Genomic DNA, 15,301 nt, shown 5'->3' on the forward strand with positions numbered 1-15,301 from the left:
TGTTGTATGCTGTCTTCTATTGAACCTGCAGCAGTAGAACTACATTTGTCAAAACAGGGAATAGTTATTTCTCAACAAATTCTCATTCCCAGCTGAGAGTTACACAAAAAAACATCATTTTCTTTTTAAATTAAAGCTATTTCCCAAAGGAAAGCTAGTATTCTTTGTTCATTTAAATTCAAGCTATACATAATTTATTTTACAGGCTTAGCATTTAAACCGTTTAGAAATTATACAACTGATCCAGGTACCCAAGAGTGTTTTTTCTACTATTGCCAGAATTGTTTTAAATTACTGCAAGCACTAAAATACAATCCTAAAACTCCACTGGGATCTTTAGATAAAGTGACATTGCAAATTTGAAATAAATAAAAGCACTGTTCAGTAGAAATAGTTATATAAAAAACAGCATATGAATTATACATTCTATTTGTGCTTGTGTTGTACATAAGTTACAAGCTCAATATATAAATAACAAGGTAATGTTAAGTATGTACAATATACAGAGGTTCCAGCTAATTAATCTAAAGATCTCTTCTAGCTTTCTAACCAAGAAATATGTAATGAGAAGAAAAATAAACTTCAAATGGAATTAAAGTCCAGAGAACACAACCAAGGGCATGGTTTTCATTAGCTTGAATGCTCTTTGGTGCAGTTTAGGTATTTGTTATTAATTTATCCAGAAGAAATTAGCTTAGAAGAAACCTGTGCTGCTTAAACTCAGAAACACAGTCTTTAAAAGATAGGTGGGTGCTGACAGTGACCGAAAAAGGTACGTGCTTACTTTTTTTAAAGACTTTTACTAACTTTTAATATCTCACTAAGAATGAGCACTAAAACAGAATTTCCTGTGGTTTTGCTCTTTGCTATATTTACTTACCATGTGCATCATAATTATCACCATCACAGGAAATACATTATAAACAGTGGCTTTGAAAAATCTGCTGTGTTAACTGAGGTGGGGATACACTGCATAGACTCATCTGAAGTGTAGCTAAAGCAGGTGGGAAGCAGAGGACTTCTATTCTAGTCACCTATTTTTACATCATCACAGCTGTTCAAAATTTCCACCCCTGAGACTTTAAAGGCCTGAACTCATCCTGGGGGTAACACTGGCTTACATCCTTCAGAAGTGAGGTGATGGAGATTTATGTACAAGTTGTAGTGCAGCACTGATTAATAGCTCAGACAGACCTATAGGATTTGTGTGTTCAGCTATTCTGAACTTTCTAATCCTTAGCTAGAAAAATGGCCTTCATTATACAGCAATACTTTTGACTCTCTGGCAAAGGAAGGGAGGGAACGAAGACAGCTGTCTGACTGAAACCCTGGTATTAGAATCCCTTTTCAGTCATTCACTGAGCCTGCAAATTTATTTATTTATTTATTTTTCAGGTTCGGCAGCTGAGCGCTGCTAAGATTCCTACATGCATTGTCTAGGGAAAAAGACGAGTGCTATGGCTGTGTTGAGGCCAGGCTCCAAAAATCAAAAGTTTACTGAGAAGAAACAATTTAAAATGATTTCTCAGCATTCCCTTTGGTTCAAATAAGTCCAATCAATTAATCACCCAAATGATAATGAAAATTTCACTGACAATACAGTGCTTGATTGTGTGTGACATATTAAACTTTGTACCACAATGAGTACGCAAAAGGAGCTGCTAACAATTTAAGGTCTATCACCTTCTTCACTGAAGGGCATTTTGATATTGCATATATAGAAATTGATTTTATTCAAATCGTGAGATACTGCTAAACTAAGAACTCAGAAGTTAGGCATCTTGAGTATTCAGTACTATCTTTAAATCCACGTCAGTGAACTATTTTCCATTCTTTCCTCAGTCCTGTTTCCTTGCAAAAGTTAGGAGATGGGAAGAAGAGTATGAAATGATGGCAACCTTTTGCAGACATTCATATATAAATTGGATTTAGGTTCATATACAGAAAAAAAAGCAAGTAACATCTCAGACGTCCTTCACATCTCATCAAAGTAAGTTGTGGGGTTTCTTTCATTCAGATAATCACTTCTTACATAATCCTAGTTTAAAAGGTCAGCTAAAATAAGTATTAATCAAAGAGCTCAGATGGAAAATTTTCAGTTTTTCATGACAGTGGTTTCGTTTGGCAAAATCACAGTAACCAAAATTATGATCTAGAAATACTAGGTAACCTTATGTGGTTGCTTATTACCTGAGATGCTTATTAGAGGAGACTCAAATAGATCTAAACATGTTTGGAGCTTTCTCGTTGCATGCAAGGTGACAATATTGCTTAAGAGAACAGCTGCTAATCCCTACTCACACCAGAAAAAACAGCAGTTATCCTCACCTGTCTTTCACTAATCCACATTACTCTTTGGTAATTAAGAAAATAGCCAAGTAGAAAGTGCATATATTCTGCAGGAGTCTTATGTGCAGTATGAAAATTATTTGGCAAGCACTCCTCTATAACATTATCTATACAGCTGATTTCTGTAGACTGTTGTCAGAGAGGGTTGATTAAGGATAAGAATCAATCAGCATGTCCCTGTTAGAGCTTCAAGCTATGTAAGAATGTCATAATTGGCAGCTGGGAAAAAGTTTGCAGCAATTTTGCATTACCAGAATTCCTTCAGTAGATTCCGTATTAGGGAATTAAGAAGCCATCCAAGCGGTTAATAAAATGTTTAAGGATTTTTGGCCATTGCATATTGACAAAGGGTTTTGCTGCAGAAAGGAAGCACAGAGAGCTTTACTAAACTTTCTCAAAAATGTGTCTATTCTAACTAACTAACTATAAATATATATATATATATTATTTTTGGTGAGAAGAGACTGAAAAATCAAAATGTTTCCCATCACAGATAAACATGTCTGGAGTGATAATGATTATGCAATGACAGACCATTACCTAGTTTGGAGAGTACATCTCATAGCAATATTTAACTGCAACTGAAGACAGCTTAGTCAGGGGGATCAATTGTAATAGCTGTAAAATGTTGGGCCAAGTGGATCTGTGGCTTTGATCAGAACTATGCAGATGATTATCTTATTTTGAACTCCACAGGTTTGCAAAAGCTTCCCTAGAATTTCTTGTTACTATCTGATACTTTTAAAAAAACAAAACAATCTGATGTGTCCAAGAAAAAGAATGTTCTCCCTTTCCCCAAGCTTATATAGGGCATATAGTGCTCTTAGATAGTTTGAACCTAATGCTGTAATGGAATGTACTTTATGAACAACTCAAAGAAAATGAGTGAATTATTCATTATTAAAGAAACTGAAAAAATATCAAACTCTGCTCCTGCATAATTTAACACTAAAAAAAATCACTAAATATGTTCACCTATCAATATACTAACTACAGCATGCCATGTTTCTCCTGCTTTTATTTTTCAGGCTGTTTTTTGTTTTGTTTTGGTTTGATGTTTTCAGTTCCTGATTTCATTTCCATTTTTTTCCACTATTAAATCTTAAAGTGATCGAAATGTAAACCGGTCTTCCTCTCCATTTAAAAACAGTCTGAATGAAGCACATTAATTCTGCATACCAAATGTAATCAAATTGTATACCTCTTCCCTGTCACTCCTGCCCTTCCATTATATTATACAGTCAGCTGCCTTTATCTGACTAGAGAAAAACACATTTTGAAAATGTTACACCACACCAGTGTAATTTCATAACAGTTTAAGCAAAGCTTTCTCTTGATTTCTGTAAACGTGATCAAAATTTGCAAGAGACCCAAGAGCAAATCACATTAGCAAAAGTACACTAAATCATTTATTTTGTCAGCGTTTCTGGTCCTTCCATTAATCTTCCATTATAGGTGATAAATAGGATATCTAACCATCTAAAGTTACAAGTAATTTCTGCCTCAGATGCACTGTCAATACAATTCAACATACATGTCAGACAAGATTTACTGCACTGATACAAGGTGAAGAAACTAAGGACTGCATCTTAAAAGGATTTAGATTTCTTTCTACTCACCTATTTAAAGTCGAATAACAAAATTGCCTATGGAACACTTTAAGTCTTTAAGTACTTACAAATAGGACCCTTCAGACATCCTCTTATCCAAACTTTCTGGCAGGAAATTGTGTTATTTCATTAACTAAATGTTAGATAAAGAAAAAAACAGGTTTTGAGAGAAAGAAGCAGGAACAGGACTCATTTCTTACTCCATATGTGACCTTAACCACAACAAAAATTTGCTTGCCTTCTTTCAGATATTTTTGCATTGTACTGAACCATGGAGAACTCCCAAAAGATAATGCATAACCAGATGGCTAAGCAGGTGACAGGTGGGACTCCGAGCCATCAGGCAGAGAAGAAAACTAACCAGGATTTGATACTGATTTAAAGGATGATGAACCACCATTATCTAGATGAGGAGATTCCTATTGAAACGTCACTTATAACAAGAAAGCTTTAATCAGGAATGGAAACCGCAATAGTAATTCTTACGAGGCGCCAACAGGTGGGAAAAGATTCAGAGATTTGGTTCATAAAAGGGAATGTAGCAACTTATGAACATAAGGAATATAGGTTAAACAGCCCCTTCAGCCTAGCATTGAGAGGTGGCAGTTCAACATCCTCTAGTTCCTGGTGACTCTGGAGAACTCTATATGGTATTTCAAGTCTATATATTCTGCACTACAGTTTAAATTATTCACTGAATCCAACTTGAGTTTCACTATAAATATTTCAAATGAGTGTTCAATTTCAGTGGTAGTATTTGAGTCTACATATCTTTCACTGTTTATCTTCTTTCCTCAAGGCCAGCCTCTGAAGACTTGTTCCTTCCCAAGAGGCTTCTTGTCTGTTAAGTCTGAGAGCACTCTACCGTACAAGTAACAGAGGATTTAAGGGTTTTTAATGTGCTATACTACTTTTTCAGGTTCTGCTTTATTTCATAGTATGAAATAAAGTGTTAAAAAACTTGATTTCACAGAGATAAACTACTCAGTCTATGGTCTGCTGTATAGTGCAATGCATACCATTTCTATCTATGATTGTGTTAACACATAGAAATACCCACTCCTCTAACTATTCTTTAATCAATGTCCTAGAATTTAAAGATGATTTTCAAAAGTGATAAAGTATATTCTACAGATTTCATTATCCAATCTCATTAATCCACTTACTACCTCTGGCAATCCTTAACAGTCCTTTTATGCTCTGCTGTGCTATTTACTCCTCTAATAAGGGCATTCCTCTACCTGACTACATAGAGTCATTATGGAGCTCAAAGTAATCAGCATTCTACTTCCAGTATGCTTTTTTTTTTTTTTTAATAGTGAGAAATTCCATCTTATCTAAATGTGTGTGGTTTCTTACAGCTAAGTATGTTTCAGTGTTATTGCTGACATGACTGCATCACCGCTGCAGAAAGATCTTACACTGAAAATCTAAGTCAAACAAAGTAACTTTCAATTCTTTCAACATAAATAAGAAATATACCATACAATTAACTCAGAGTTGATACACAAAGCACTTACAATACACTAACTATTAGCATGCTATCAACTAATCCTTTTTCTTTGCTTAGTAAGTCCTATCTGAAAAGCCACAGGACTAAATCCTCACAATCCATTCATTTCATCAAGTCCCACACACAGCTTCCTCCTTCAGGGACAAACGCTCCTGCAAACTAGAGAAAGATACTTCTGAGGCTGCTCCTTAATCCACACGGCAATCTCCATACACAATGAGAATCTCAGAAACAGGGCAGAGTAGAAAAGCTGAAAGTAGTAGAAAACCTACTCTGTGAATCTCATATATAGATAGAAAGAAGGTGCTATAGCAACTCAGAATTGACAGAACTTATATAGTTGTCTGTAATCACAGAGAAACATTCCTTCTAATGGACTCAAGAAGAAAGAAATAGGTTCAGGGAAGAGGTTGTAAAGAACATCATTAATGTCGTGTCATTGTTTCATCACTTTGGAAACAGAGAAAGAGCAATACAGAAGGGGAAATGGCTCACTTGAAATGACCAAGAGGCTTGAGTCAGACCAGCTAAAGTATATATTGCACCATGGTACTATACTTCTGTCTTCCTGTCACATTCCTACAAATACAGCTAAATGCAAATAGAAGAAACTGCTTATACTCTTTCCTGCATGTATAAATGTATTCTCACTGCCAGTAACAGATGAGGAAGTAAAGCAAAGCATTTGAAGAAAAAACAACTGGCAACAGGGTAGGTTTAAGCCTGCTCTGTATCTTCACACACCTCATTTAGGTGAGAGACATTCCTCTTTTTGTCACATCAATTACAAGACTGGAATATCTTTGATGAAAACCTTCAGAAACACTTAAAGAAAATAAAATTTCCACATCACAACCAGCTACGTTAATTCCAGTCTTAGAACAATTGTAACCAAAAAGCCTTTTATATTACTTATGCAGAAAAAAAATGGTTCCTGTACATATGCACATCTCTATTAAAATGAATTTTGTTGTTTGTTTCGGAAGCAGAGAGATTGTGAATCTGAAGAAAAAAAAAAAGCCACAGATGAGTTAACCAAGTGTGTGGACCTGACTTGAAAAACAGAACCTACAGCCATAAAAACACATCTTTTTTTTTTTTTTTTTTTTTTTTTTTTCCCTATTAAGATAACTTAGCAGCTATAAAAAATTAACACTCTACTGATTCTGTAATGTTCTTCCTCAATGTATTTTCATCACTACAATACACCAGGCAATGACAGCAAATAATAAATCATTATCCCTGACAATGAAGAAAAGAGCAATTATGACTCTTGACAAATTTTGCACAGCAGGTCAAGTTACCCCCTGTGCCAGCTTTAACTCCAGTTGTCCAAAGAGCACCTTGAATGATGGCGAGCACAGGAACATTTCCCCATTAAAAGTTTTCAATCTTCCCCTACTAAACAAGAGCCTAGTTGAAAGGTTTGCATGCACACCCCAAAATTTCAACCCTCTTGAAAAAAGTGCCTGAATAATTATAATGAAATTCAGTGAGTTTATGCAAACTCTGAAGTTCACTTTCATCTGAAAGCAAAGTCTAAGTTTAGAGACTTAAGTGGCAGAACTAAACTACACACGACAGTTAGAAAGCTGTGACCTTATCTTTAGTGTTGTAGTCAAGCCTGCAGAAAGATCCACACTAAAAAAAAATGGTTTTATTTGTTGAATATTTCTATTCAGTTACTAATGACTAAGTGGTCCTATTATATATGTACTGTACCTATGACACTGGATGATAGAATCATATCTTCAATACTTGCTCGCTTGGTGGTTCAGAAATTTAAGACAACTCTGCAGTTGTGATCTCTGCCCACTTCTGTATCACTCCAGACAGACATATTTCAAGTGCTTCAGAAATCTGTAACACAGTTACAGAAATACAAAGACACAGCAGTGGTGGTAAGGTGAAGAGGTCCCAAGCCCGTGGTGTGTTATAACTTTGCAAGCTCATGTACAGACACAGCTGGACTTCACTCAGAACACTCTTAAATTACCAGGGGAGACACCAGCCAGACAACTGAAAGGCCCATTCTTACTTGGTAAGTGTTCATTAGTTCACATAGTTCACAACTACAGGGAATGCAGAACTAGCTGTATGAGTAAGGGCTTCTATCTCTTGCTATGAAAAAGCACAATGTCTGCCTGTAGTTTTCTTTTCAACACCGGGATCTTTAAAGCATGTTACTAGGTTGAAGTACACCCTGAAACTGCATGCCGTGGTATACTGAACATCCTCATCCTGACTGCTTACATTTTCATGCAAATTTCTTCACAGCAAAGAAAATAGGACATTTCTGGTTACCACATCAACAAACTAAGCCTCATCCTGATTTACACTCTGTAGAGTTAATGCTAGCACACAAGTTTTGAAAGAGAACACAGTCCTGTTTCAATTCTGTCAGACTAGTTGGACAGCACATTTTCATTTACCATCTGACTGCGTAACTCACATCCACATAGTTTTGTAATCCAAATTCAGATATTTGCTCAGAAGTGGGCAGCTTGCCTTCGTTTCCAAGGAAAGCACACACCTTTCGATTGCATGTTTCACTATAAGGATATGAAACTGTCAGATACCAATTCTTCTCTAAAGAGAACTGCTGGTGTTGCTTTTTCTTTCTCAAACCTTATTCTAACATTTACTCTGCCCAAACATCCTTCGTACCATTCCAGTCTTTGTGATGACTAATGAACTATGAGCCCCTACATGTTCACAGTGCAGAGGTGTTCAGCAGTGTAACAACACAACTTAGGCCTGACTGGAAAGACTGTTTTGCAGGCATCAGATTGTTGTGTAATGGCACTGAGTCAGGACCAGAAATTTGTTCCACATAAGTCAATGAAAAATGACACAGAGGGAGCAAAGCTGGATTCAAACCAATCATCTCAGAGTGAAAAACTCTATATCCCATTGCACTGAGCTACCTGGCACTCTTCCTTATTCTCTGGAGATGAAAACAATAATATTGTCAGAGCACACAATGTGTCCATCCTCCTGAGGAAAAACCTAATGCATGAAAACATTTGGTTCCCTTGCAGAATTATTGGTTTTTAATAAGGGAAGTACACCTTCAGACTAATACCTGCTCACTTCTCTGTAGAGGTTTTGTGTCACTTCTTACAGCCTGTCTAGCAGTTTATGACAGAGAAACAATGACAGAAGGTCCACAGCAGTAAGAAATTCCTTCTATGAATGTAAAATCTTTCTTATCAAGGACTAACCTGCATACTTCTAAATCATCAGACCAGTCATCACACAACACTGGAGGCTTCTGAGCAGTGTCTGTCACTGTGGGCCCTGCCCCAAAAGGTGCTCCACTGTCTGGGGCAGCCAGAGCGTCACTGCCAGAGCCTGCCTCCGCAAAGCAGTCCTTGATGTCTTTATTGCGTCCGAGGCACAAAGATGCAGGCTGCCCATCTCTGCAATAGCTTTTCCCTTTGCTTTTTCCACATTTTCGTGAGGAAATCCTCGCTTCCTGAGATGATGCTGAAGACTGTGATTCCTTAAACCTTGGAATCCTTCTTCTGTGATGATTTAAAGTAGGATTCTCAGTGTCAGGTGCATCCTGCTTCTTTTTCCCTGTCTCCAGAGTGACAAGTTCAACAGCATTATTGTTTGAGGACCCATCGTGGTTACTGCATGATCCCTTACTCTTTCTCCCTTTCCTGGACATTCTGGCTTTTTCTCTTGCTCTCCTCCTAGCCTGAGCCCACTGACTCTCATCTGAGGATGATGATGAATCAGGTGCATTCCAGTTGAATTTTGCAGCCTCGGGATGTAATTTGCAGTCTTTCCCCTTTCCTTGCTTTTCTGCATGCTCACCATTGTCTCCAGTTTCTCTTTTCCGCCTAAACCTTCGTTTCACTTGTTTCTTACCAGACTCCCTATTGGAAGGGGTCAGCACCATGACAGGGGTTGCATTTTCAAGCTCATCTTCTGACAAATCATGCAAAGTAGTAGATCTAGACAAAGCGGTAAGCGAAGGAAAGGGATGGAAATAGTATGGGTGGGTGGAAAGCGCAAGAGAGAAATCAGAAAAAAAGGGATGAAAAGGAGAACATGAATTGTGATATGAGACTGAAAAGCCAAAACAGAAATAAAACAGATCAAAAGGAAAAAAACTAAAGTCTATGAAATTATGAACAGTGTTATGCAGAAGCAAGAACTACATATTCTACACGTTACTTAGTAAAGGCAATAACAAAGGAATATCAGTCTGATTAGATACATTTTTCTCAGCACATACCTACAAATGTCCTGAGTGGAAGGGCAGACAGACAATCGTGACTGACTCCTGGGAGCTGTTCCTGTAGTAGGGCTGCTTGCCTGTTGAAATAAGTTAGACAGTTTGGAATCCTTGTCCATGAAATACATTGCAGATATTTTACTGCTTTGCCACATGATTACAAAATTAAAGTAACTGCTGCTGCTGTTCATAGCGTACTGCTGAACAAATGCAAGTTCAAAAATACAGGAAGCCTGACCAAAAGCAAAACCTATTTGTGGAACTAAATATGACTGAAGTGTTTCAGCTGTCATTTGCTTATGACTACTTCTTGTCACTGTTTGAGGAAGCAGCTTTCAACATCTGAGATTTCAATTTGGTTTCTATCTACCGTAAATGTTTGATGGGAAGGGATGCTGGTTTTATTTCATGCAGTAAAACAATCATGATGATTCCTTTCAAAACAAAATAAAGAGCTTCTACATTATGCTGAGTGATGAAGAACACAAAGTAAACCTATGCTGAGCAGCCTGAGGAAACATCAAGAAAATTCAAGTATGTTTTAAAAGGTTTTTAAGGCAATTGCATCTTCAAGAAGAGCTGAAAAATATTAAACCGATGAGCCTGGAAAGACCAGTGTGCAGGCTGCAGCTCTACAGAGCTGATCACATTTGCAAATAGCAGGAGAGAGAGAGAGAACACGTGTAGTATATGACATTTTGCTCTTAAGATTGTTGCTACAAATTGCAAACTGTTGCTCAATACTTCTGCTGGAAACTTATTTTGAGGGCGTTAACAGAAAACTCTTTCAATCTGTCTCACATTTTTTTCAGCAGCATAGCTGCACGGAATCCAAGTTTTAATCCAAAGCCTTGTGATTCTTCACTCACCTGGTACAGTATTGTGAGGAAGTGTATTGCATTATTAAGGCAATAGCATTCATATAATTCATAAGGACTTAAGCTTTCTGTATGGAACTCTGTGCCACTGTGAGTGCCACAACCAAATGGAGACAAAAGAATGGTCTGATCAGGATACCATCAGAGACTTGACAGCAATGCTTTTCAACTCAAATAATCTAGCTTTAGGAATTCAGGCACTCTTATTTACCTCATGATGTGCTATCACAACATCAAAAATGTGACCGGTTGTTTACTACTACATACATAAAACGAAACTTGGAGGTATGAAAATGAAACTAACATGAAAAATCAAACTGATAAAGCATTTGGGCACAATATTCAGAATGCATTTCAATGCTTTAGTCCACCAGGCAATGGAGGAACACTAGAATGTCTGCAGAACAAGTAGCAATGAGAAAAAAATATGTTCATACAAATATCCTTTTCTAAACAAGAAAAGTATCATTTCATGTTCCCTGAAGGAATATGATTATACACACTATGAACAATTGGAATATGTGTGGTTGGTACATATATACATATAATCTTTTTCCACTTTAGCCTCTGTAATCTGTTTTAAGTGATTAGGCACACCTTAAGCTGTTTGCACAGCTACTTAAAGAGGAAAGATGGCACGAGCATCAGAGCTACCTTGTTGGACTACATGCTGATACAGTTTGAAAAAATTCCCCTCCAGATAAACAGCAGGTGAAGGACTGCTGAAGAAATCCAGCCCCAGTCAAGGGTGGAGTACTGAATTCATCCCTACTTCCCCTTTTCTAGTTTGTCATTTTATTTTCTTTCTACTTTGCAGCTGCAGGGCTTTATCAGTGCTTCTCCCTGGATTTGTATTACATACAGTTCAAATTTGATCTTCAGTAGTGGTCAGGTTATGCCCACACCATAAAGGCAAGATTTACCCTTTGAATGGATACAGAGAACATCAAAACAGCACAATAACTGTACTGTAGTTCTGCATAAGTTCAAGAACGTTCCAACAGCTATTAGGACAGGAAGTCAGTCTGGCAATCCTTAAGAGGGTTGGATTCAAGCCAAGAATTAAAACAAATTGTTTGAAAAGCTTTTACACTTATTATTTGGGGCTGGAGACAGGTGGAAATCTAATTATTTTATGACAAAAATTACATTAGCAGCTTGATTGCTTAAATCTTACATTTCACTCTCAGCTGCACAGAGGTCTGGACAGTTTCAGCCCTGCTCAGTCACATTTACTTTCTAGTTCCCCTGCACTGGCATAATTACATTTTGTTCAGTTGCACGTAACTCAAAGAACGGTTTCTTTTCTTCTAAAACAATTTTCAACAAATTCCTGAGAGATGAATGCTTTTTGCTTATTTAATCCATATTGGAGCAAACCTGATGTCTGAGCAGGCAGAAAGGTTATGGGCAGACTCAATACTCAGAAACAAAGCAAGAGAACTCCAACATGCCAAGTTATGCGTGAGATAACTCAGGTTCTCATCTCAAATCATGTTCCGTTCAGCAGGCTTCTACAACTTTTAAATACAAATCATTTTATCTACTTTACAATAGCTTTAGAAGCTATGGTAAAATGAGCTATGGAGTGATTTCCAAAACTGAAAATGTTAACAAGTAGAACCTTTGTGCCTTGCAGGCACTGTGGGAAGGGTCTTATTTTACATCTAATTCCAGATTTATCTCTCTAAACTATATAGAATTGGAAAGACCTGTTATTGTCAAGTCTGCCCGCGCTACCACATGATTGTAATCACACTTAAGGACTTAAGTTGTTTTGAAAAACATGTGAAGTTCAGCTCAGCTGGAAGACCATTCCAGAGCTTTACCCCAAATCTCTTTGCACTTTCAACCCACCCACATTCTGACAGCATGACCTGCATTGACATAGCACAGCACTGCACACATCATTAACTTGCTGCTGCCTTGGACTGCCTGATGCACTGTGCTGCTACAAAAAGCAGTACCGAACAAGTTCATCACCCCCACTCATAATATATGCTTTTTGTATTTTAATCATCTTTAGTGCTGGTCTCAGTAACAAAATACAAAATTCTGTATGTGGTATCAAGTTTATTTTACAGGTGTATCGGTCAAACCATGATCATTTGTATATGGTCTGCTCATACTGTATCCATCTAGATAATGAGCTCTTATGGGAATGCATATATAACAGATGATGGGAACAGTCTCAGGCACACAGATCTCATTGTCAGAATCTCCATCCCATTGCTATATGACTATTTAGCTCACTGAATATTTTCAGATACTGTATTTGTTGAATAGAGGGATCAGATTGATGCTGTGGATTCCAATTCCACTTGGTAGACTGAACAGTGAATTCTTTTAGAAACAGTATTCCTTGAGCTGATGTCTATTTCAGACAGCAGTACTGTGCAGCTCATTAGAATGGCAAAACTAAACTAGCACTGTACTAGTTTTATTATAAATAAATTATACCAGCAGCATAATTAAGGGTGATAATTCAAAACAAAGTTGTCTCACAATGCTGTAAGAAAGGCATCTCATCTCTCTATGACACCAACACAAGAAACCTGAGGAATAATCCAACTCCAGCTGATTTGGCTTGGCAATTCAAAAATGTTGTCGGTAGATATTTTCAGTCACCGCTTTCTGCTTTCTTGGCCAGTTGAGATGCATCAAGGATATGCAATCCAGTTAATAAACATGTGATGGTGCTTATTCATAATTATTTTCAATATGTTCAACAGAAGTTGGACATACATTTTTCAAACACAATATTGATAAAATGTGGCATTTTCAGGGCAAGCAAGATAATCATTCATTTCACCCAATGGGAATCTAATGTCACACTCATGTCTCCGTGTTAAAGGAATGCTGCAAAAACCCATGTTGCCTTGTAATGGATATCCAGAATCTGATAGAAGTTCCCAGTTAATAACAGACAATGAGGGTCCTTACTGACCAACTACTGCTTAGCACTGCATGTTGAACCTAGACCAGGAACAGGGATTGTACTCTTCTTTATGAGCAAAGGGCTCTTTGCAACTAACAGAAGAGCTCAGTAAAGAGATGTTTTACAAGTGCAAAGCATTCGTGTCTGAACAGAGGTAGGCTTTAAAATAACAATCCAGCTGACATCAAATGGCCTCACAAATACCCCCCCGAAAGGTTAACGAATCTTCTAATGCCTCTGTTCTGAACAAGGAAGGCCAGAGGCATTTCAAAAAGCTGCTCAGCCTACAGCACCACTTGGGTAGAAAGTCACAGAAAATTGGCGGAGGTAGGGCAGGCAGGGAACATGACTAATGCTTTTATGCTCGCACTAAGTGTGCTTTATAGCAGCAATGCATCACAGAATCCTCCAGATCCCACCTGCTAATACAGTTAAAAAGCTGAAGCTTTATCCTATTAAAATAATGGTACCCCAAGGAACAGATACCTTAGAAGATTATAGCAGTTTGCACAGCAATAAAGCTCAGCAGGAGATCCAGTCTGCATATTTACACCTGAAAATCCTACTTGGTAAACAGTGTAGCTTTTTATATAACACATCAGTCTTCATAAACTTTTATAAGTTTATAAACTTTTAAAAGTTTGTAAGATAATAAGGTAATTTCTCAGGTCTAAAAAGATCAAAAACATGGTTGAAATAACTCAGGCTCAAATCCTAACCTTACAGCCAGGTGTATCTTATAACATGTCTTCTGAGATCCCATTTCCATTTGGAATTGAAACTTATGCTCTTTTTCTTTCCCCCTTCAGTAATTCAGAATGGAGCTCCTGCATTCAGATCTAGACATCATTACTGTCTGACTGATGGCTTTCCAGCAACCATTAAAGGAACTGGTAACTCAATTTGTTACATTTACTTTCACAACAAGGTTTGGTTTTGTGTTCTTTTTGGCGTACTTCTTCTCTAGGTATTTTATTTTTCTCCTTTCCCCTCCTTCCATCAGCCTCTGAAGGCACAGAATAAATAAAAAGTAACACAGAAAGAAAGAAATGAAATATAGTTATGATTGTGCTGACTGAAACTGTTCAGCTCCTCTGAAACTCACTGAGATCCTGTTATAGAACGGTTTGAAATCTAAACCACTAAAGCAGACTTACTTGCCACCAAAGTAAAATCAAAATCACAAGTGCAAAGTCTACCTTGTTGTTTAAAAAATAAATAAATAAATAAAATGAAACTAAGTAAGGGCAATTACAAATTCGACTTGCAGATTCAAAAAGCTTCCACTCTTTTTTTCTTCTTCTGTCTCACTGAGCTATGTTGACCTTTATTGTATAGGTAGCAATTCTAGTCAATTCTAGTCATTCTTCCCAGAAGTTCTGGTAACATAGGCTTTGAATTATCAGTTGGATTACAGTTTGCTTAAGTCTTTGTACTGCAGTTCTGCAATACTTTTGATTCGTATTTCTCCTCATTCTTTTTAGGCATTATTACTTTGTTAAGAAAAAATATTATATAGTTCCTAGAAAAACACTATTCATTGATTCACTGATTTATGCAACTGAAACCCCAAAGGGAGCTGCTCTTTTTGTAAAAGGTGCAGAGCCCTGAAGCCAGCAGCTTTTGACCGTCTGCAAGGAGCTCAGTACAAATGTTGCCCAAGGAAAGGTGAAGCACAAAACATTCACCTCCTTGCTACTGGATTTTATAGTATTTTACTTCCAAAGCAGCCAATATTTTAGATTTTTTTCTTCCAAAGAGAGC

At 37.2% G+C, this 15,301-nt stretch overlaps 1 protein-coding gene across 7 annotated transcripts in view; it reads right to left on the reverse strand.

Moving 5' to 3' along the window:
* MARCHF1 (membrane associated ring-CH-type finger 1) overlaps positions 1–15,301 on the reverse strand; it is a 195,752-nt gene that overhangs the window by 25,643 nt on the left and 154,808 nt on the right. For 4 of the 7 annotated variants that reach the window (XM_015860933.2, XM_015860932.2, XM_032443960.1 and 1 more), the window contains 2 exons: positions 9,722–9,801; positions 8,697–9,437 (listed from right to left, as the gene is read on the reverse strand). The exons of 1 other annotated variant lie outside the window; for it this stretch is intronic. In XM_015860933.2, coding sequence (XP_015716419.1) covers positions 8,697–9,382 — 686 coding nt within the window. In that variant the 5' untranslated portion in view covers positions 9,383–9,437; positions 9,722–9,801. The remainder of the gene's footprint in view (positions 1–8,696; positions 9,438–9,721; positions 9,802–15,301) is intronic. 2 more of the 7 variants (XM_032443962.1, XM_015860934.2) reach the window with 1 other exon arrangement.

This window comes from Coturnix japonica, chromosome 4 (assembly GCF_001577835.2).
Source record: "Coturnix japonica isolate 7356 chromosome 4, Coturnix japonica 2.1, whole genome shotgun sequence".
Lineage (NCBI taxonomy): Eukaryota > Metazoa > Chordata > Aves > Galliformes > Phasianidae > Coturnix > Coturnix japonica.